General features: G+C 44.0%; 1 protein-coding gene across 1 annotated transcript in view; it reads right to left on the bottom strand.

Annotated features, from left to right (window-relative positions):
• The window catches only part of Ror1 (receptor tyrosine kinase like orphan receptor 1), a 160,004-nt gene extending 137,054 nt beyond the window's left edge, over nucleotides 1-22,950 (bottom strand). Inside the window, exons 1-3 of the mRNA XM_059255843.1 lie at nucleotides 22,912-22,950; nucleotides 12,994-13,045; nucleotides 10,441-10,512 (exon numbers count right to left, since the gene is read on the bottom strand). Coding sequence (XP_059111826.1) covers nucleotides 10,441-10,512; nucleotides 12,994-13,045; nucleotides 22,912-22,950 — 163 coding nt within the window. The remainder of the gene's footprint in view (nucleotides 1-10,440; nucleotides 10,513-12,993; nucleotides 13,046-22,911) is intronic.
• Nucleotides 22,951-24,714: the final 1,764 nt, after the last annotated feature.

Here is a 24,714-nt window from a genome sequence, read left to right as displayed (position 1 = left end):
TTACGTATTAGGATGGGACAACCATCCTTCACGTCTTTAAACTTTCCAACTGGGATGCATTTACATGAGCAAACACTTCTGGGATGATAAGAGCCGTGCTCTGGGAAGAGCATGATGGCCCACATTCTTATGGGGGAGACACTTTCACACATGAATCACCCAAGGAAAATGGCAGCTGCTTCAGGATGTTGGCTGCCTGCCCCAGGAGCTGACGCTGAGGGAGCAGTCTACAGGGACCCACCTTCAGCATGGAATGTCATCAGGATAGTGGAGCTAAGTACCCCCATCACTCTGACTTTCAGAGTCCGGTGACAACTCTGGTATATTTTCTTTCTCTTCCCAGACAGCTCAGACTTTGCTTGAAAAACACTGCTCCTATTGTCCAAAACCAAGTCAATTTTTATTAGAAAAGACATTCCCAAAGCAGTGCCCTCCAGACAGTCTTATACATATGACAGGAAAACAATGCATGAAATGATTTAATGATAATTTGTAATAATCTCAGTAAGAGTTTTATAATAAATCTTTTTCATAAAATGATGGAAAAGGGAGGATTTATGAGTCTGTTTCCATTAAACTCATGTCAAGGACATGCCAAGAATTCCCAAGGTATACAATTTTTAAAAGTGGAAGAAAACTGCAAAATTAGTCAAAGAATGTCCCCAGCTCTGGTCTAGATTTTAAATGTCCTCTGAAGGTCATGCATTAAAGGCTTGGTCTCAGCCTGTGGTGTTCCTCAGAGATGATGAAATCTCTAAGGGGCATGGCCTAATGGGTTGATCTTAGGTCACTGAGGCATGGCCTTGAGTGGGTAGCAGGACCCCAGGCCCTAGCCCTCTGAAGGGAGATGCTTGGCTCCACTACGCCCTCCCTTATCTATGATCTGCCTAACCACAGACCCAAAAGCAGTGGAACAAAATACACTGTCCCTATTCTGTAGTCAACTTGGCACAACCTATCACCTGGGAAAAAGAGTACCAATGATGGATTGTTTATACTGGATTGGTCTGTGAAGAGGTCTATAGAATGTTTTAAGTTAACTGATGTGAGAAGACCAAATCCACCTGTGGGCAGCACCGTTCCCTAGGCAGAGGAATCTGAACTGTATGAGCCAAGAAACTGAGCTGACGGCAAGCAGGCTACTGAGGGTGTATGTTTTCTTATTCTCTGTTCTTAACTATGAATGTGATGTCTCAAGCTCCTGATGTTGTGACTTCCCTCTAGTAATGGACTATAACCTAGAATTGTGAGCCAAAATAAAGCCCCTTTCCCCTAAGCTGCTTTTGGTTAGGGTATTTTATCATAGCAGCAGAAATGAAACAGAGATGTTTAGGTCTCTCTAAGCTCTAGCTTCCTGGTAACAAGTAGAAATAGATCATTTGCATAAGGCACTATATAGGTTGTGGAAGCTACCCTATAATTATTAGGAATTATTGCTATATTCTATTACTATGTTGTTATAATCAATGTCGATAACAAAGCTGATTCTGTGGTAAAACATAAGAGGATACACGCTGTTTGATGATATAAATACTTCTTACAAGCTTCTTCTAACTAAGAGATTGTACACATTCATCCTTTTCATATTCTGGGATGGCAATTATGTGTTGTAGAATGACAAGAGCAGAAACCTAATTCTGAATAAGAAAATATTGTTTGAAAAAAAAATCCAGGAAGAATTGTGTGAGAAAACGGACATGCAATTTTGGCTTTCATTTGGGCAGAGGAGAAGAGAAGCGGGGCATGGCCAGATGTGTTCCTTTGTCTCATATTTCTTCTCCATCCTATAATACTCAGCTCCAGAGTTGCCATCCCCATTGAGTTGTATGAAGCGCATTACCCACTCACCTATCATGTACTGTGGTAGTTTGAATATAATTGGTACCCATAATCTCATAGGGAGTGGCAGTATTAGGGGGTGTGGCTTTGTTGGGGGTGGGTATGGCCTTGTTTGAGGAAGTGTGTCCCTGAATGGAGGCCTAATAGACAGGCCAATGCATGAAGCTGTGAAGTGAAGCCTGAATTGCCTTGGAGAACCCAATATGTTAGGTATGCCAGGGTCCTGAGATACCTGCAGAGGAGAGCTGCTAACAGGGAGTGGAACCAGCCCAAGAGAAAGAAGTGTTTTCCAGTCGACAAAGTTGAAAGGAGTTGGAGATCTGAAGAGTGTTTTAACATGAGACATGAAGATGCAGAGTTTGGACTTTGCCCAGCTTGTTTTTGATCATGCTTTGGTCCAGTATGTTCTCATTATGCTCCTTTCCCTGCATTTTGTAATGGTAATGCATATCTTGTATTGGATATGCATTATCCAATAATGGTAATGCATTATCATATATTGGAAGTATGTGATCTGCTTTTTTATTTCGATTGTTACAGGTGATTACAGTTAAGAGATTGTATGAATCTCAGAAGAGACTTTGAACTTTGGACTTTAAAACATTGTTGAGACTGTGATAGACTATGAGGACTTTCAAAGTTGGACTAAATGAGTTTTGCATTACAATATTGTTGCAATCTTGTAGGTGCCATGGAGTCGAATGTGGTAGTTTGAATATAATTGCCTCCCATAATTTTATAGGAAGTGACATTATTAGGAGGTGTGGCTTTGTTGGGATGGGTATGGCCTTGTTGGAGGAAGAGTTTCACTGTGGGAGGCAGGCTTTGTGGTTTTCTATGCTGCAGATATAGCCCAGTGTCTCAGTCAACTTCTTGTTGCCTGAAAGATGTAGGACTCAGAGCTTCCTCTCCAGTACCATGTCTGCCTGCATGTCACCATGGTCCCTGTCATGATGATAATGGACTGAACCTCTGAAACGGTAAGCTGCCACCACAATTAAATGTGTTCTTTGTAAAGAGTTGCTATGGTCATGGTGTCTTTTCACAGCAATAGAAACCCAAACTAAGGCATGTACCCACTTTACTTTCTTTCTTTCTCTTACTAGACTTTTAGCATCTTAGAGAGGAATGCATGTTATTAATTTTGTTATCCAGTGCTTACCATCACAGGGAAATGGACCAGAGAGGATAAGTGGCTGACACTATCTCTGGTGGTGTTAACACAGTAAGGAGCATGCAAGGAAACAACAGACACGTGTGAGATGACATAAGGGGAAATAGGAAAAACAAGAAGATGCCAAATTTGATCTGTAGAGTCTTTAAGAACAAGATCTGAACTACTTAAAACTGTAAAAGAGGTAGTTGACCACACTAACAAAAGGACAAGCTGTTGTTCTGAACAGGGTTCAGTCTACATCCTTTTCCTGCTTTTAAAATAAAAATCACACAAATTCCTTAGGACCAGACTAACATAATATACAAAGTTATAAATATACTAAATCACATAACTCCTATAATAAATCTAATGAACCAGAATATAATAGAAATAGCTTACAGTGGGTACTGAGGCACAACATTCTGGCTTTGCTTTTTATTAGCTGAGTTACTTTGCTCTGACTTGTTTTCCTATCCATAAAATGGACACAGCAAGCCTGGCAGTGGTGGCGCACGCCTTTAATCCCAGCACTCAGGAAGAAGAGCTAGGTGAAGCTCTGTGAGTTCAAGGCTAGCCTGGTTTACAAAGCAAGACCCAGGACAGGAACAAAAACTACAGAGAGAAACCATGTCTTGAAAAACAAAAACAAACAAACAAAAAAATGGACACAGCAGTGTCTACCTAGGGTTTTGATGGTAGTGAGCAGGAACCATTCAGAAAGTGTTAGCATAGCATCTAGGATTCACTAACTAACCCGCCCAACCTTCCCCCTCCCCCAAAGTGGGGACTTGGATGTTTTCACTAACTGTTTTACCTCTGTGTGGTCCTGACATGTAGTTAGTACGTGTAACTACTTAGTGAATGAGTGGATATAATTTGGGGGAGTAATGTTGATGTGAAAGAACTGGAAAAGGTACTTTAGAAGAACCCCTCCTTCCAAGTCCAGAAGATAATCAAAGGTCACCGACAAGACATCCTTACAAGTTGGTCTGAACCCTACACTAGCATATTCCAGAGGCCGAAGATGGTCAGGTGTAACCTAGGGCCCATAAAAATGGACTCATTTGAAAAAAAAAAAAAAGTAAGAGTGCTGTGGCATGGTCTGTATGTCAAATGTGTTGCTGATTGGTCAATAAATAAATCACTGATTGGCCAGTGGCCAGGCAGGAAGTATAGGCTGGACTAACAGAGAGGAGAATTGAGAGAACAGGAAGCTGGGTGAGGGAGACACTGCCAGCCGCCACCATGACAAGCCACATGTGAAGATGCCGGTAAGCCACGAGCCGTGTGGCAAGGTATAGATTAATAGAAATGGAATAATTTAAGCTGTAAGAACAGTTAGCAAGAAGCCTGCCACGGCCATACAGTTTGTATCCAATATAAGTCTCTGTGTTTACTTGGTCGGGTCTGAGCGGCTGTGGGTCTGGCAGGTGAGAGAGATTTGTCCTGAGGTGGGCCAGGCAGGAAAACTCTAGCTACATAAGAGTGAATCAGCCTTCCTTGTGACAACTGGAAGCAGAGCCAAGACCCCCTGAGACACGCGGGGGCCTGAACATCCTACTCTGTTCAGGCAACAGGCTATGGGTAGTTTCTCCGAGCACGTGAGCATCGATGCAACATGACCAGGCAGAGTGATGTTGAAGCACGAGCTCTTGGTGAGAGCTGTTCTGAAACAACACTGGCCAGAATGAAGGGTAATTAGGGAGTTCCTCACAGCCCTCCAGGAAATCTGGCCTGGCGCAGGAATGCCAAATTTTTCAACCTTGTCTGAAGAAATCCTCCCACACCCCACGGCCTCTTGATGATGTCTGTAATGGGTTGCAGAGCTCGCATATGGGGAAGCATTACTGCCTTCTTTTGTGGGTCTCTATCCTCAGAGATTCGTTTCATAGTGGACTGACGTCCACAAGCTCCAGAGGGCTGAGGCACAGTTTGAAGCATTCAAACTCATGGGAATAGACCAGAGAGGATACACAGTAGACCCTACCTCCGCCGGCTTTTAGTTGGGCCTACCAAGGAGCATGCAAGAATTGTTTGTTTGTTTGTTTTTAGAATAAAATCTTGTGATTTTATACTCCTCCTTTGTAACACCCATCACTGTTGGATTGCAATGATTTTGAGTACATCTATGAAGGTAAAAGTAATTGTTTAAAGTTTCTCCCACTGAACTGAAGGATGTCTGTGTTAATTACTTTCCTCATCTCTAGGGTATCAGAATGAAGAGCTTCCTTAGGAGAGGAAGGATTTATCTAGGCTCATGGTTGTTGGAGCCCTCTTGGAGAGATGGGAGGAAAAGGCACAGCAGGGGTGGAGACACATGTCAATCAGGAAAGAGAGACCTGGGCAAGAAATGATGTAATGCCGACGAGGCTGCTGGTGATCTATTTAGTCCTCCAGTTTGGCTCCACCTTCTAAAGGTTCCACAACCTTCCAAAACAGTGCCAACAGCTGGCAACCCAAGAGCCTATGGGGTATTTCATAATCCAGCCACTAACACCATCCAACTGAATGAGTTTGTTGAATAGAAAGGTGTAGTGGGTAGCCATTTTAGCTTTGTTTTGGAAGTTCCAACTTCCATTGAGACTTCGGCAACTGTCATCTATGCTCTATACTTCTCTGGATTTTAATATGTGTTTCTTGCTTGATATTGTTTGCATTGGTTGTAGTTCCATCTTATCTAGGTCATTATCCCTCATTATTCCTGGACAATATTTGATAACCATTCCTTTGTATATAGTCTTGTATTAGGTTAGAACCTTCTTATTTAGACAAAAAGGGGGAGATGTAGTGGGTAGCCATTCCAGCTTTGTTCTGGAAGTTCCAACCCCCATTGAGACTTCGGCAACTGTCACGCCTACAAGGCGGGGCCAAGGGAGGCGCCTGGGGACCCGAGATCCGGATCGGCGAACGCTCTCTTGGTTCCAGGACGCTGGATGGTGGAGGTAGACAGAGGAGAGCTCCAGAGAACACCGCTGGACTGCAATACACCTTCCCCAGACCCCGCGACCTACCTATCCCTTAATTTGTAAGTTACGCCATTAAATAAATCTCCTTTTAACTACGTGGAGTGGCCTAAATAATTTCACCAACAGAAAGGACCAGCACAAGTCTCAGAGAAAGCTGCTACTGGAGGGCAGCTGCTTCTAGGCCAGTAGCATGTTTCTTTAAGAAGGGTTGTCTTAAAAACCATTCAGACGGACAGAAAAAGGGCAAGTGCAAGCAGACCCCGGGGAGAGGCAAGGGCAGTGCAAGCTGCCCTCCATCAGCAAAGAGCTTGGCTTTCCAGAGGTGATGAAGGAAGCCAGTATGGTCAGTGCAGAGCTAGCACAGGGCACAGGGCAAGGTGAAGTTCAAAATAAAAACACAGTGGTGGATCACTAAGCCACTGTGCATGGACCAACCATTACCCGCAAGTTAAGATTCTCTGGTTTGTTCTATGGTTCCACTGCTGGCCACCGTGTAAACAGGAGTAGATGTTGCTAAGGCTCAAAGGCTCAACTTGGGAATCTTAGTCACAATGTGGCAATCCCCGAGATTTGATGAGAAAGTCCTTCAGTTAGATGCCAGTTTTGAAGACAGAACACAAAATGGAGTAAGCTCTCCAAGACCCAAGTTCCAGAAGGACTGTCAGCACGCTAAGTGTCAAGGTACCTTGTCACCTTTAACCCCTGCCATTGTTCCAAATTTATATAATTAGGAGCACAATACAATGACTCTGCCTCCTCATTTGGTCTAGCCGATAATGGCTCTCCAAGCTATAGGTCACCTGATACAATTAACACAGACTACTTGTGTGTCGAGGATGAATCAAGCCACAAAGGGTGGCAACTACCCCTGAGCTAGGGACTTGCCATGGCTCTTGATGATGAAGCTCTGGGTTAAGGTGCCAAGTCAAGATCTGTACATTGTCATGTGCACGTAGCCATCCTAGCTCTGCAAAGACAGACAAGCCACAGGTGTTCTTCTTGGCCAAGAAAACAGCCTTAGACCAAAGGAAGCCAGGACTCACGGTACAGTCCAGAGCTCATACTAGTCAGAACCAGTGTCTCTATAACGCATAAAGTTCCAAGCTGGGAAAGAAAGCCAGGTCTCCATTAAACAATATTCCCAAACCCACTTGTGACCACAGAGACCTATTTAGAGTTGGAGGTGGGCCTTACAATTTCTTGTAGCCTAGGCCCCCTTCCTTTCTGCTCCCTACAGGTGCCATTTCCAGTCATTTTCTCCAAAAGAAACATCTGGCTTCTGTAAAGACCCTCTGAGGCCTCCTGTCATTGAGCCTGTGAATGGCATGGGGCTCTCAACACGTTTACTACAACACTCCGTGTTGGTCCTGAGGCGAGCCCCTGAACACCAATTCACTTTAGACGGTATTTCCTTCTGAAGCAGTCATTTTCAGAAACTATCCCCACGACCCGTCAGAAGCAGCTTTCAAGGTGAGGCTGTGGAGGCCAGGTGGAATGGATGGGTGAGAAGGAAGGCATTGTAGTGTACCCAGCAGGGGCTTTTCTTTCACTGCTCCTTCCTGTGGCTGCAGGGAGAAAGTGTACTCAGCTGCCTTGCTGGGCAGAAAGGCCTGGAGACCATGGCTGGGGTCCTGGTACCACCCTAAGAATCACATGTACTTCCCATATGCCCACAGGACCTTCAGCTTATCTCCTCATCACTGATCTTCGCTAAAGCACCTAGTACTGTCTTAACTTCTAAAACCCAGTCATTCCTCCTTTTGTGGGCCATCCTGACAGTAGATTTTATTTTTATCTCCACCAGCTTGCTTATAGGCTTAGGGAATATGCTCCACCTGCCATAGCTCCATCTCTGAAAGTAACCCAAAGGCTTTAATTATATATTTGAGTATCTCTATGTGCATTGAAAGCTCCAAGTTCATGGAACAGGGAACAGGATCCCTTTCCTGACTCATCTATGGATTCTAAGTTTTCAAATGCTACCCAGGAAAGAAATCAATAAAGATTTAAGCAACTAATAAATAAGTGGCTTAAGCAGCTCTCTTTCTAATTCTAAATGGGAACTATAGACTAGTCTCCATTAATCATATAGCAAAACATGACGTAAGAATCTCTAGAAAGCTCCCATGTTTTCTGGAAGGCTCTTCTGAACAAATGAAAGACCCTGGGTGGTTTTTCTCCTGTCCACTACCCACAGGCTCACCACCATACCATTTACTTCTCAAAAGGCAACTGTCAATGCAAACAGTGCTGGTGAGGAGATTGCAAGCCGGGCAGGCCGAGTTCTCGCCCAGCAGCCTCGTGGCCTGTCTCGCCCACACAGGCTTCTTGTTAGGGAGAACGAGAGGCTATGATCCACATGTAGTAGATCATGATGTGATAAGTCTGTTGGTGCCACAAGGAGCTTGCACAGTTGAGTTCACACATTTAAAGCATCTACCACAGCAGCTGTCACAGGACAGGCACTAAGCAAATGTCTGGTGGTCTTTATCTCCTCTTCCCATTAAAAATATCCCATAAACATACATTAGAAATCTACTGCCTCCTAGGACTTGTGCTGGTACCTGATATGAAGAAAAATAATGGATAATACCATTTTGAAAAATCTAGATCGAATTCAATGCTAGAAAAAAATACGAGCGCTCTCTCTCTCTCTCTCTCTCTCTCTCTCTCTCTCTCTCTCTCTCTCTCTCTCTCCTGCTGGCATTCTGAAATGCCTAATGAAGTCCCACCAGTCAAACTGTGACATCTACTGTGCTCTTCTATGATGCAATCTCTCCTCGGACAGGAAACACGTTCCCAGTGAGGACTTCAGTGACAGGAGAGCTGATCACAAAAGGAAACTTTGGAAGTGACTTTTGAGCTGTTAATGGTTTGAACAGGTTCACGTGTTTGAATGCTTGGTTCCCAGCTGGTGGCACTGTTTGGGGGAGGCTGTAGAACTTTTAGGAGGCAGGATGTAGCTAGAAGTAGGAGGTCTCTCTGAGGAGTGGCCTTATGGGTTATTGCCATGTCCAAGTTCCAGCCTGACTTCTCTGTCCCCGGGTCGGCAAGCAGCCTCACAATCCCACTGCCGCAGCTGTGAGCCACCAGGAACTCTGCCATGCCTTCCCCGCCATGATCAACTATACCCTCACAAACCGTGATCCTGGATAAAGCCCCTCCTTCCCTTCAGATATTTTATCACGGTGATAAGAAAAGGGTGCAAACTCTTTTTACCACTGCAGTCTCAGAACCCAGAACCACACCTAAGCTAAAGAAGAAACTCAGTAAGTTGTTGGAGATGAGTATTTGTACACCTGAAGTATCAAAATATTGTCTTGCATTGTACGGTGGATTCATCATTTTATTCACATTTATTTGGGGATTTAACATGGACCAGAATCCATGCCATACCACCACCAAATAACAAGATAGACTTGTAGAAATATCTCTCCCAGCCTTAGGGGAAGATGGGTGTTTAATGTACTGAGTTAGTTAAGAGAAGACTATACACAAAAGATATCAGTTTCCTGGATCCTAATTCTACAAATAGTACCCAGAGAAGAAAGTAATAAGAATTTAAGCAATGTATCACTGGGTGAACGAATGAATGAATGAATGAGGAGACAGAAGTTTCAAGGAGAGAGAGGGTGCTTCCTACAAGGGACTGAAGAAGCCTGTGAATGCCATAGAGCTTGTGTTCAGTCTTGGAAGGGAAAGAATTAGCTCCTTGCAGAAGGTGGAGGGTGGGTATTAGCAAAGAAAAAAAACAAAAACAAAAACAAAAGACAAAAAACAGAAGGACAAGCCAGATTGAAAAACCGGAACTACTAGAAGAACCAGGAATCCACTTAGAGACACAGAGACAAGACAAAGGGGACTAAATAGAAATGAGGCTCAAGGCAGATAGAGCCAAACACCTGGGCCTTGTCATGCCCAGGCCATAGGATCTCCTCAGACTAACCAAAGCACATGGCAGGCCTTAATTAATGCAAAGCCACAACTCCATGGTGGGAACATGCTTCCCACGTGCACATAGGAAGCTGCTGTCTGCACACACAGGCAATTACAAGCATCCCAAAATGCTGGGTCCTGAACCCCGCAAGCACATCAAATGCTTGTCCAGAAAGGTCACCCAGCCAACGGCTCTCATCAGTCCTGGCTTAGGCTGGATCAAATCCCCGAAATGAGATGCACTAGATGCAGAGGCAGGAAGGTCAGGAATGGCCCCGCTTCACATCTTGAAGCATTTTAACCATGTGGAACATGTTAGAGGAAGAAGAGAAAAAGAAAAGAAAAGGGAAAAAAAAAAGACTTCTTCAGAAATAATTCCAAATAATTAAATGTTAAGTCATCACAATGTGAGCTGGGGTTTTCTTTCAGCCTCCTCCTCTTAATGATGTGGACAGAGGTTCATTTGAAGGAAGAGCAGGCCAAGGCTTATGGGTGAGCTTTGTCTCCTCCTTCCTCCCCCGCCAGTGTTTCCCCTCCAGGTACCTTTGTCGATTTCACTTGAAATGTTCCAGGATGAGGTAGGCACCAGCTCAGCAGTGACTGATAACTCTGTTTCTGGAACGAGAAAGAAGGGGGGGCGGGCAGGGCATTAGTCAATAACGTCACTTCCAGGCTGGTAGAAGTATTCCATCCTCAGGGTTTTCCTTCAGGGACAGACTGTCAAGGTACTGTGGCTTAGTGTACATGAGACAGCTCCAGCGGCCAGCAGCAGCCCACATCTCAGAATCCCCCCAAGCCAGCCAAGCTGTAGGCTAGACCTTTAACATTAACCCTGAGGGTTAAAAGGGAAAGAACAGAAAGCCCCGGCAGAGACAACCACGTTTTATCCAAGTATTCTTGCCAGAAGACCAGCCTTGGACTAATGCATTCAAAAGTCCTATGGGGTGGAAATGGACAAGGTTGTCCTGCTCGCTGCTTTCATCCACTGAGTTCAATGACTCTATGACTCTCAACACTGGCTCTTCAAGTCAAGGCAAACGAAAGCCCAGCATTTGAATGCTCAGAGTCATTTCTGGTGACCACATTTACACAGTTATTTTCAAAGCCACCGTGATTTAAAGCAAATATGCAAATCAACCATCTGAAGGACATAATGTGCTACGAAGATTTAAAAACTTTTCAGTAATAGACTTGCTACACATAGGATGGTTTTGCTGTTTCTGAAAAGTCAAGCCATGGCGTCATTTTACTAACATATTTTAAATAGGGTTGTTGTAACTTTCCCTTGGGCTATGTACAAACAACACACATACAGTATTACAGAACCTTAGTGCTGGGTAGGATCTGAGGGAGACCAAGGTCATCAGATACTCCACGTATGATGTCACCCCATCTTCAATAGCTTGCAAACATCATGGATCTATTACGACTCTTTTTGCATATTAAGCTTGGCATCTGCGCTACAGTCTTCTCAAGATAGGGTATTTTAAGTAGCCACTAAAAACAGGTCTGAATTGGAAAGCAAGCTGAACTTTAATAAGTAGAAGACCTGGAGCACAGTGCCTGACTCCACAAGCCTCCCAGTGGCCTGGGCTGCCTAGTACCAAAGGCTATGAGACCCATCTTATCTCTGGATTTTACTTTTTCAGAAATAATCACTTTCGCTATTTCCTTATTACTGTTGGGCATCCACCAAATGTCTAGAAATAACACATGTCCTTGCCCTTTTTGCCAGGGCCTAATGTGTGCCCATGGAAACCTTGCAAAGATCACTTCCAGTCTGTATGCTTACCACACACTGCTGAAACACATGGGCTACTCGGCAGACTGGCTTCCCTGTCCTAGAACATATGGGAAGGAAAAGAGACACATGCCACACACCCTGCCCAGGATCCTGGTCTGCTCCTTCACCCTGAGTCTAGATTATTTAAGGGGAACTGAAGTCAGATGATCAGTATATCTAACAGCATGTTATACAATGAACTACGATACCCCAAAGAAAGATGGACCCAAGTAGAAAATCGCTTATCATGAATCCAGAGGGAGGTGGTACTTCTCCTAACTTCTGCCCAAGGATGGGCATCTTGTACAGGGGCATATACCAGAGAGAGTTAATACACATTGAGTCTCCACTGCACCCTGACTAACGTTCCTTTGTGTGTGTGTGTGTGTGTGTGTGTGTGTGTGTGTGTGTGTGTGTGTTTTGAATATCTACTATTATCTGTGGAGGGAGAATCACTGACTTCATGCAAAATATTCAGCCTGTCTTTTTTAAAATGAGACTAAAGTTACCTTTTTAAAGTATCACTTTTCAGGGCTGGAAGATCCACCCAGTGGTTAACAGCTCTTGCAGCTCACCTGAGTTTGGTTCCCAACATGCACACTGGGTGGTACACAATTGCCTGTCACTCGAGCTCCAGGGGGTTCAGTGCCCTCTTCTGGCCTCCATGGATACCGTCACACAAGTGGCACATGTACACATGCTCACACACACACACACACACACACACACACACACACACACTCAAAGAAATAGTAAAAACCAGTCTTACAGACAATATGTCTCGCGCAGTTACGATTTTTATATATATATATATATATATATATATATATATATATATATATATATATATATATTTTGCTTTTTCGAGACAGGGTTTCTCTGTGTAGCTTTGCGCCTTTCCTGGATCTCGCTCTGTAGACCAGGCTGGCCTCGAACTCACAAAGATCCGCCTGCCTCTGCCTCCCGAGTGCTGGGATTAAAGGCGTGCACCACCACCGCCCGGCTACGATTTATATTTTAAAATATCTGTTTTAGTTATTACTTTCTCTAAGATGCTGAACATCTGAAAGAAAAAATCTGACTTTTGAGACTGAGAAATACTCCTCAGAATCAGCCTAATTAAGTAATGAGCTTTAATACTCAAATTACCTTTGCCATTGCCCAAGAAGTGAGTAGTAATTAGTGTCCAGGGACACCTGGGGAACAGTTTCATTGTTAATAGTACCAGGAATCCATACTTTTATTATGTGTCCCAAATTAAAAACAATCAGCAATTCAAACTCAGGTTGGAAACACAGTCACATAGAACTTACTTTCTATGGAGCTGATGCTGTAAAAGGAATCCTGGATTCCTGGCAGCTTAAGCTAAAGCAGTAAGATAAAGCTTTGGAAATAGTTCATGTAAATGCCGTCAAAGTCTGTCTTAGTCCCGCCATTCTCTCAGCCTTTGCTCCTTGTCCATATTGCCACCCCAGCTGGCTGGCATGCTTCTGTTCCCAGGCTCCCTGGTCTGGGGGTTGGAGTGCTTTTTATCAGTGAGCCATAGCAGTCTGTCCTATAGCCAAAGGAACTGTCAGGGTAGAAGGAGCCAGAGTGGGTGACAGCCACTCCCTGCTCCCCATGCCTGTCCTCCGGCAAACACTCATCTCCTCTATCTCTATGGCTCTGTTGCTTCAAGAATATTATAGAAGTAAATTTGTGCAGCATGGGGCCCTTTGTGACCAGCTTTTGTTTCACTTAGCACAATGCTCTTCAGATCCGTCCAATCTGTTGCCTGTGTCAATGGTCTGTTCTCTTTCACTGATGAGTAATAATCCATGGCATGAGGTTATATACATTGCTTACCCATTCACCTCTGGCATCCAGGGGTTTTCCATTTCTATCTCATACAAATAAAATGGTTATAAAAACACTTGCAGGTTTCTATGCTACATTAGCTAGTTATTTCAGTCAAAGGGAAATGGGATTTAAAGAGTTGGATGCAGGAAGTGATAATAAGTCAATCGATTGGATATGTTCTGGCATTTAAAAATAGGATTTGGTCCTAAGATTAAACATGTAGTAAGATAGATACAGGGCGATAAGACAGCACAAAGGAAGAATATAGACCCCACTGGGGGAAAGGGAATGCTAAACAACAAGGGGGTGGGCCTTGGAAAGACAACTCAAAGCCAAGAGAGAGCCTGGGCACTAGAAAGGCAATGGTACCTGAGGCTAGTGCTCAGAAAGCAGTCAGTGAACTTTCTTATCCACAACTCCAATAGGCTTTCCAGGGAGAGGCTTCTAGGTTTTTCCTGGTTATCAGCCTATCTATTTTTGGGGGGCAGCGGGAAAGGGGGAAAGCAATTTTCTTCAAGACAAAAATACAGCATCTAGCCTGTTCCTGAGGAGGCAGGATCTCTTGGAGGACAGTGCAAAGTTCCAAGGGAATTTCAAAATGGGCTAATGTTGATCTCACCCGAGGAAGAGGCTCACGGGAGTAAAGCAATGTTAGTCATCTCTCGCCAGCCCTTGAGGCCACAAGGTGAGGAATGGATGCTTGGTACAGCAACAGATTAGTTTGTTTCTGGTCACAGCAAGCCGGCAAAGACAGAGTGGGAAGAAAAGAAGCATGCTGGAAAACGCTTGCTCGGAAACTGGTCTTCTCTCTCTCCGGAGGCTCCACTTCCCTTCCTCCTGGCTGCGGGAGACACCTCGAGGTCTAACAACATCAACACACCTCACTCTTTGGTTTCTGTCATCATGTGACTTTCCATTCCATGTTCTTCCCCTAGAAGGCGCCTCCTGGCCACACCTCCTTTTCCCCCATCCTTCTGTCTTTAGCCATGGTGTTATCCATCTCTTTTTCTGCTTTGCCCGGCCCACATACAGCCCCATTTCATATGCTACAGCCCATCTTATAGTAGAAGTACACATAGCCAGGCCACTGGCCATTCAAACAAGAGTAAGAGATTCAGGAAGGCAGTCTTTAGCACTGCTGTTCCAACACTGCCTGACAATGTATTCTTGAGTTTTACTAAATAAATGAGACCTTGGTTAAGTCCTATACACAAGGGATGGAATTAAATTGTACTGACTGTTCCCTAAACCCACAGTACATATAGTAGCTGTTTGGAAGATGAATGATCAGAAGGAATGAAAAGGCCTTTTTTTTTTTCCCACCCAGAGTTTAATGCCTCTAAGTTCACTTGTTCATTGATCCAATGCCTATCCATCCATCTAGCCATTCAACAAATATTTACTAAGCTCTGACCCAGACAAGCTCAGCAGTAGTGAACAAACTGAAGGCAGTGTTTGCTTCACAGAGCTCATGGTCTGAAGTGGACATAGGAAAATAATGAATTTAAACAGAATGAAATAATGCCATGAGGGGCGGTGGCAGGGAAGGGTGAGCAGAATCTCAGAGGAGCGAGTCCCGACCCAAAATGCTGCTGCCTAGCCTCCTGTGGTTTAGGGCAACTTCAGTCTTTAGAATGGTACACTCTCCATCTTCTGGATGTCCTCTCTGAAGGTTTGCTAGGAGTAAACAACTGCAAAGACCCAGTGAAGCCAGCACATCCTACAGAGACCCTTGTTGCCAGAGGAAGGGCAGTCATCAGTGGCGTCTCTGTCCCTAGCACAGATCTGTCTTTACCTGCACAGCTTGGGCCCTTGAGAGAGCCTTCTGTTAGAAACAGAGTCTGTCCCAGGTTATCTACCCTTGGTAGATTTTCAACCAGCATGGAGTCCTATGTGCTTTCATCTCCCTAGCAACGTTAGCACTTGCTGAGGTTGGAAGGCTGACCTAACACATTTACACCAGTGCAGTCAGTTCTCAGCTTTCACTCCCTTCTACCTTTTCATTTCTACTTAGTCACTAAGAGACAGAAAAGCCATTGCTCATTCAGCATGACACTATGAAAAGTCTGATGATTTCTGCTCTCATCTGCCTGTGTAGAGATCAGTGATAAAACACAATACAGAAAAGTGGGTTTTTTTTGAGGGATTGGTGCTGGGGGGTCTTACCATGGAAGACTTAAATTGGTGGGTTAGCATTCTGAGCCACAAGCACTACAACATTTTGTTGGTGTTGATTTTGGAGATGGGGCACTGCAAGGTAGTAGAGGATGACCTTGAGGTCACTATCTTCCTACCTCAGCCTCCCAGGTACTGAGCTTACATATGGTAAAATTATAAACACACGTGTTTGTATGCATGGCATGCAAGGATGCATATATGTGGGTTTGTATGTGGGTGCAAGTGTGTAGAGGTGCAAATGTGTAGGAATGTATGCATGTGGATGTGGAAGTCAGAGTTTGACATTGGGTGGCCCCCTAAATAACTGTCTGCTTTCCTTACTGAAGCAGGGTAAACACAGCCTAACACAAAGCTGGCTGACTCAGACCATCTAGCTAGCTGGCTTGCCCAAAGAGTCCCCAGGTTCCTCCTGAAAGCCAGGATTACAAGTGAGACACCATGCCTGCACAGCTTTTTGACATGGGTTCTGGGGACCGAGACTCTAGTCCTCATACTTTCGTGGCAAGTGCTTTATCTACTGAGCCATTTCCCTAACTCCAAAGAGTATATCTCAAAACATAAAATTCCACCTCTGTGAACAAATGTCATCATGACATCAATAAAATCTTTCTCATGTTAGAGCCTCAAACAGAATAGTTCTACTTCATGAAGCTTAACTCACAATGGAACAACCATGCAATTCAATAGGAAAAACAAAATAAACATGGTGACTCAGTGATGTTCAGTTTACTACTGAACAGACAAAACCAACACTGGAAGTGTCTAACCTTTCTACTTTACACTCTTCTCTCACTTTTACATCCCTCTGGTCATCCATGAGTGCTCTCCCCTTCATCCTGATTAGACTATAAATATCTTGGGAGCAAGGATCAGGACTCTGGCATCCTCTGGGCCCTCCCTGACTTTAGACAGCTCAAGGAAGTGTCACTGCGAGGTGAGTGCAGCAGGAGACAAGGGATTGGTTTCTAAGTTGAACGTGTTCACATTCTGGCTCTGCCACAACCTGGCCATGACGGAGGAAGAGTTGCTTCAGTCCCTAGTGCCTCACTTGTTAACTGGGCCTAATTGTAATGATCACATACTGTTCTTGGGACTCTCTGGAGATGGGTCAGATGAGTCAGCCTTGAGCAAAGTAGCTCTGATGACTGTGGATAAAGACTTTTACTAACCACAGACACCGCCGTAGGGTGTTCAACTCAGCAACTCCCAAACCCAGGTGGGGAGTGTGTCAACCAATAGAGATAACTGGACTGTGCTTTCTCAACCCTTGAATCTCACTGGGTGAGTCTGACATATTTCATAGTCCAGCACTGGTCATTTATGAACCACTCTTGTGACAAGCTCAAATATTGATTTGTATTCTAAGTGAATAAGAAAATGAACAAGTGAATTGAGAACTTCAAAGTGATTTCAAAATCAGAGGGAAAGGGAACTGGAAGATTATTTGGGTAGTTCCTTCAGTATTGAGATAGATTCATGGTTATTAACCAAGAAACAAACTGGTACTTCTAGAGAGTCTTTCAAAGCCAAATGCTATTCTCAATTTGAAGACCCCCTAATTGTTTGGCCATTAGTTTTGACACATAGATTTTAGGGTGACCATGTCAAGAGCAAAACAGAACTGTCTTAACCATTTTCTGAGTTACACAGGCTCTCAATTTGTTTGTGGAGCCCTTTGTTAGAACGGCAAATTGGGCATACCCTAAAAGCAAGCATAATCCTACTTAAGGCCCAGAAGGCGAGAGACACAAAACCCCTTTCAGCCTTGACTCCCAGCCACTTTGAGCACTTCCAGAGAGAAGTCCACTTTGGATGCAATTGAGACAGCTATTAAGATCCCAAGCACCTTCGAGTGAGACAAGTACCTTGTATTTAGGTCTTACTTTTCCTTTCAAGAAAGTCAGTTCACAGAACAGGCATTATTAACTCATGGCTCCATGTGGGAAGGCCCAAGGCCTAAGATTATCGCAATCTGATTAGATTTGAAGAAACCCAGAGCTAGGCAGAAAGCTTGCCTGAGGTCCCCTGACATGTCATCAGCTGTCACAGAACATAGCCATGCCTTCCCCTTCCCCAGCTCTGCCTCAGCCCGGCTGCTTCCAGCACTGGCCGTGAGCTCTCACGCCCCTTCAGAATTAAGGGGTGTTTCTTTCTTTGTTGTTTGCTTCCCTTAAACTCTATATTCTCAATTTAATTCTCTGAACTTTCCAAAGTGTGAGAAAAAAAAAGTGGTGGTGGGAGCAGGGGAGACTTCAGGGGTGAAAAAATATACTGAAAGGGTAATTTGTACCTTCTGGCCGCCCCTGAAAATCACATTTAAGTGAATGGCATTGAGGGTTCCTAGAATTAGTGCAAATCCATTTTAATCTGAGAAGTAAATTCAAGAGGGTGGCCATCCCCAGGCAGGATGTAAATGCTCTCCTCCAGCCGCATCAGCCTGGGCATGTTATATCAGGCTAGCTGGTAATTTTCAGATTCTTAATTTGCCTCAGATTGTTCCAGTTTCAAAGTTTCATCAGTCTGGACTGGGTTTCCTGTACTGAGTCTTTATTGAAAGCCTAGGGAGATCAATAATGAGAATAAAACACAGGGAAACGTTAAGCAGAGCCCGAGGTGAGGCCAGAAGCCCTCACAGGACATCCTTTGCAACAGCACAGCATTCTGTCTCCTGCTCCAGTGAGACACTTTGCACTTGTAAGGTGACCAGAAGGTTTTTGAGTGTTCTGTTTTGTCACTAAGATAATATGCTTCTTGAGGCTGGGAATAAGTCACCAGCCAGCAAATGTGTCCCAAAAGCACAGTGATATGATCCCTGTGCACTCCACATGCCTGGCCAGCCTCTGGGAGATGTCACAGACAGGCAAAGCATTTATTTCTCCAAGGTAGTGTGGTTGGCTGTGACACTGACCTTAGGCAAAGTCTGTGCCCGAGTCTGGGTTTCTTCATGTCCAGCCGGGACACAGTTGTATTGTTTTTACATTTGGGCTGGTGGTTTCAGAGGGATTTGAATCTAGCATGGTGAGGAAATCATGCTGGGGCAGGTTGTTTCATTAATGGCTACAGGAACTTGAGGAGAGACTTTGTCAAGGGGCAACTAAGCCGGGATCAAGGGTGGATACAGTTATGGGCAACCATCACTTACAGATAAAGGCAATAAGGCTTAGTAAGCCTGGAAGTAGTCTAAAGCTAGAAACCCTGAGAATCGGTGAGCACACTGTAAAGGGCAGGATAGAACTGGGTGTTACAGTTCAAAAACTCTCAGTCTTCGTCTTTCCCCTTTAAGACAAACAAACAAAAAAGACCAGGCTTAAGGTGCTTGCGCATGCTCCGAGCTAAGTTTGAGGTTCTAAAGTAAAAGCCTAAGGGAAGCATCTCCGGCAATGATGTCAAATGCTAGAGAGAACATCTGGGGACAGGAAGTCACCCCAGTCCGGGAAGACTACGCGTTGAGAACTCCTGTGGTCACATATGAGGCAAAGGCAGACTCTCAAACAATGATGTGGGAAGAGGGATCTTCTTATTTGTACGAATATGGAACTCAGCCACCAGCAATATCTAGTCAAACTTGGTGGCGTGGCCATTTCCTTGGTCAGCAGGCTTTACATCACATCCTCATGAGATGAAAGATGGCTCTCCATGTAATCAACGTTTGACTCTTCATTTCCATTGGCCAGGCATCTGCCCAGGCTATTTTGGGGTCTAACAAAAAGCAAATCGCTATTTGCACTGGAAATGAAAGGCAGCTGTACCATGGCTGTTATGCACATTAGGTCTGGAGCTGGAGGCTTGGGAACTTTTAGCAAACATGCAAGGCCATGCTTCAGATGTGCCAAAGAGTCACTTGTTTTTGAAAAGGGAAGGCTCTTCCTGCCACAGAGTTGTCACAAGCAGCATTTCAGGGACCTTGTTAGTCAACAGCCATGAACGGGAATGGCCAGAGCTACTATGTACATGATGGATGAGGAAGCCTGTTTGTTCATGTCTATCACCTACAAGATGGGCAACTTGATCTCCTGTGGATAAGAGAGTGACTTCAACAGTTCCTATGCTGACAGAAGTATGTCCTCCCCTTCTGGAACATGCTCATCTATTTTCAGTGAGAGAGGACCAGAATGTTGAGGGCATTTCCTGTGGGTGGTAGAACCCCTTAGGAGGGTCTCTATCTGTCCCTCACTTCACAACCAGAGTTCCACTGGGAGCAAGCCACTTGCTTAGACTTTACCCACAAGACCTATAGCCTGTCCTCACCTTTGCCAACCTGTTGTCATCAAGCAGGTGTACATTCAGGATGTGGGGAGAAATTAAGTTTGACACAGTATCCAAACACCACGGAAAGAAAGGTGATAAACGAGAGGACATTAAAAGGATCCTACAGGACAAAACAAAACCTGAACACGACATACGGTAAACTAGGAGAAAAATATTCTGGAAGCTCAAAGGGCAGAGGACTAACTGCAAGAGCACAGAGCACAGGATTTTCTACACAGCAACATGCAGAAGGAAATTAGAGAGCGCAGCAGACAAGTGGGCAAAGAGAATGAGCTGGTAGATCGTAGGTAAGGAGTGGCAAGGGTTTTGGAAGAGATGAGAGGGAGCAACAGACAAGTGGGCGATGGGAATGAGCTGACAGTCTGTAGGAAAGAAGATGAAATGGCCTCAGACATGCACAGACATGCTGCACTCATTGATAAAAAAAATACAAAATATTGGAACTTCCATATGAAGAGTCAGAGAGATGGCTCAATGGTTAAGAACACTTGCTAATCTCCTTGAGGACTGGAGTTCAAGTCCCAGCACATACATGTTTGGCTCACAACCACTTATAACTAGCCCCTGGGATCCAGTGCTTCTGCAGGCACATGAACATATGTGTGCACATAGGCCCACAAACACCCACAAGTCAGATTGGAAATATAAAACTGGTTTGATGATGCACTGCCCTGAGAAGGCAATGAAGAAATAAACACTGGGGCATGGGAGGAGTATGAATCAGTTGAACTTAGTGGTTTCTATGGAAACATAAAAGGCCCTGCTGTGTGAGCAGCAGCTTCCCTTCCAGGTATGCAGCCTGCAGGTGCACTCTAACACGGATGAAGTGACACTTGACAGGGCTGCAGGATGCTGTCTGGAAGGGAAAAGGGGTGGGAATCACCTGTTTCTCCAACAGCAGGACCTGCTGAATAATTAGAGCCATCCAAAGGTCTCAAGAGAACAAGGGGCAGGTCTGTATGTCTTGGTTGAAATAATCACAAAATATACCATTAGGTAAAAAAACAAAAAGCATGCCTAGAAAAAATAATTATAAAACCAAGCTATGTATGGTTAGGTTTTTGAGTTATATACACTCATGTGTAACATGTGTCTACATTCTTACACATATAAATCTACATCCTCATGAAATAGGTATAAAGGGAGATATCCAAAAATTAAGAACAATGTCTACATCTGAGAAGGGGGACAGTTAATAGGCCAGGTGCAAGAAGATTTACTTTTCATTGTACGTTTTTAAAGTTTATAAAAATGTTATATACTTTATATGTGTAAAATGGGGAGACTATAAAAGGAGTTGTTGGTGTCTCTGTGCCAATGTGTTATAGGACACTAGAGAATACCTCACCAGAGCATGTAGGAAAGAAACAGCCATGGCCAACAAGGTTGGCAAGGGATGTTAGCTTTTGCCTTGAGTTTTGAAGGATAAGTAGGAATGCAAAACTGACATACGGCCTCCCACACCAGGGAGCCGGGGGAACTGGGGAAACTACTGGATGTTCACTTGGTGTCTGAATTTTAATCTTTCTATGTAATATTTGGTGAACTTGAGATGGTACAGGAGAGAAATACAGGCCCCACCCCAATGGCTCACAGATATAAAAAGCAGGCCTGGCATAATGTACAGGGGGATGAGGAAGAAGAGAAGGCAAGGACGTCATCAAACAAATTAGTAAAACACTCAGAGTAATACAGTTCCTACATCTACTATAGCTCATAAAGCAAAACTATAATTTCTCCATCAGGGATGACAAAACCAGAGTTATAGAGTGCTCTGACAAATGTCGCTGAGACCTGAACCCATGGTTCTTTCCTTGCACTGTGAGGTTTCTGGTGACATTGTCCCAGAAATTCTATTAGGGTGAGCTCATGTGGTTCCTCTCTTTCAGCACAAATGTCCTGACAGAGGTGCATGTTATAATCAATCTACTGCATTGAAGTTTGCTTCATGCTCGTCATTTTATGTATAAGTGGGATGTGGGCTTTTTCTTTCAAGTTTGCAAAACAAACAGGACAAAACTATCAAAAGGATTCTCTATGAAAGTTACAATGTCAAAGTCTAAGCCAGGAAACTTGGACACAGCAAACAGACATTACCAGTTGGTTCTCACTTCCTACTGTCATACCGTGTTTTCCACACTGAAGTCTAAAAACGCGAGTGGCACAGTTAGCCAGGTGAAAAGGGCAGGGAAGGAGATGGGTCATCACCTCTCAACAACCCTGTGGAGGTGTTGACTGGCAACACCTCGAAGACTTAATAGCAGCCTTCTTTGTTGCAAACATACTCCTACACATCACTCTTCAACTAAAAGAAACTCAAATTATTTAGTCCTAATGTTTTCCAATTTCCCCAAGAGCCAGACCAAAAGCCACGTGTTCATACAAGCATACCAGCCTCAGCCATAGACGACCATGGGAGTCCCCTGGTGAAGAAGACCTGCCTCTTGCTTTGCCTGGTTATTGGCCGGTTGTCTACACCATCAGGTACAGTAATTTGTCTTTTGAGGTCTACACTACTTATGTCAACCATGATCTGAAAATACTAAATGAAAAATTCTAAAAGTGACCAATTGGTAAGTTTTTAGCTGCACACCATATTTAGTATGAAGAGATTCACACCAGCTCACCCCTTCCACCTTGGTTATTAAGAATATCTCTGCTATCTACAGACTACCAATTGTTTACTCTCAGTAGCCATCTTGATTATCAGACCGATTATTGCCATATTTCAGGACCTGTGTTCAAGCAACCCTAGGCTACTATTATGGAAACATGATGTCACAAGACAGCCACCGTTCAACTCATGTCAGGTCATTAGGTAGGGGTCTTAGAGTATAACCTCCATGCTTTGGGGAGACTGTTGTAATGTCTGTGCTGGGGGCCTCATCCCAAGGGAGTGTGACTTCATTCCATATACACACGTGGCAAACTGGTAAATTAGTTACCACTTTGCCAAGTACGGCCTGAATGTTAGCATTCTGCATGTTCGATATCTCAAATGGCTATGAACTCTAGATAAATATCATTCTTGGTGGTTAAAGTAGAAGTTACAAAAGCCCTTGCCACAAAGCTTGGCCATGTCAACTGTAAGGGAGTCCTACAGTCCTTTACAGGACAAATAAATAAATAAATAAATTAATTAATTAATTAATTAATTAAGAAAAAACCAAAGGTGCGCGCTTTTCACCTGTCTCTCAATGCTAACAGCGCTTCATATAAAAAATGCCGAGACAGTGAGCCCCTCCTTCATTTCTCTTTTGTTTTTAAAGTCAGGAAGAGAATCTGGCTTTTTCCTTTCCCTCTGTCAACATGTGATATGCCTGAGAGGCTAACAGTCAGGGAAGTGTATTTTCAAACACTCAGCTAAGGCGAGGGAAGAGAAGGCCGCTGGAACACTTCATCTTTGACAAAGTTACAACTTCCCTTCTCAGGAAAAAAAACAGGTTGGAGATTTTAATTTTAAGGGTAAAAAGGTTCATAGTAAAATTGAAACATTTCACGGATGTCAAAGAGCTCATAAAGAAAAAAAGTTTAGGTGAGTTAGACATGTAACTAAAAGCAAGCTGAAGTCTTGGGAGCTTTTAGGGGTAACCCTGGTATTTCCAAGGTGCTCCATTTTCCCTCCTGAGGGCAAATGTGGAAACTTGCAATTTGACTTGGCATTGGAGAGTCAGTGAATTACAGGACCAGGTGGAGTAGAACAAGACCCTCCCTGGACTTTCATGTTTGAAGACTCAGGTTCAAATTGCTCCTTAAAGTTACAGCCAAAATACCCTCCCACCCAACCTCTCTTCCCGGGCAAGTCTCTAGGTGTTCATTCAACAATGGGAAAGGCTCAGACTGCAGACAGCACCTTCTATGAGACCCGTGACAGTTCTGTGCCAAAATTACAACCAAATTTTATTTCAAAGAAGAGTCCTTGTGTCCACTTGGCATCAGTGGACACGAGGAAGGTCCACAGGAGCAGGTAGTCTTGGCCCCACTTAAGGAGATAACAAAAGATAGCAAACAAAAGAGAGAACAATATGAAAGGCTACAAGTTGAATAAAGGCGAGTGTGCGAGCCATGCAGAATCTTAGCCATAAGAAAAAAGAGAGATTGGAAAGGAATAAAAGACAGGGCACGATGGGCCCTGAGTCTGTTAAAAAGTCTCACTGACATCCACACATCTATTCTTTCCTGTTGGTGCCTCTGATAGGGAAGAAGGCCAACAGAATGGAGACAGTAGGATTTCTGGTTACTCAATCTCATGGCCCACTACGGTCCAGAATGGCTGATACCATGACGACCTCTAGATACTATCATTTCATGAAGTATTGGGCAGACACATTAATCACTCAGCTGGCAATGGTGCTTGTCTAGCACACATAAAACCCCATGTTTGATCCCTGGAACAGCATATGCTGGGTAGGATGGTACATGCCTGTATGTACTGTTAGCACTTGGAGAGGAGGTAGAAGGATCAAGAGGGCAAGTCATCCTCAGCTACATAGAGAGTTCTAGGCCACCCTGGGATAAGTGAAACATTGACCAAAGCAAAAGAAGACTAATGAATGACTGAGGGCTGATATCAGACAGATGACATGTGTAAGGAGCTGCTATTTATTTTGTGACTCAGAAAAGTCCAAAATTAAGACTGATGAATTGAAGACCATTATCCATTATTGAAGTTTCACCAAAGTCATTTTTAAAAATTATTATTATTACTAATATACATTTATTACTAATATGTGTGACTATGCATGATG

Source organism: Peromyscus eremicus, chromosome 2 (genome assembly GCF_949786415.1).
Source record: "Peromyscus eremicus chromosome 2, PerEre_H2_v1, whole genome shotgun sequence".
NCBI lineage: Eukaryota > Metazoa > Chordata > Mammalia > Rodentia > Cricetidae > Peromyscus > Peromyscus eremicus.
Note: the sequence above shows the minus strand (reverse complement) of the source record. Positions and strands in the feature narration are given on the sequence as shown.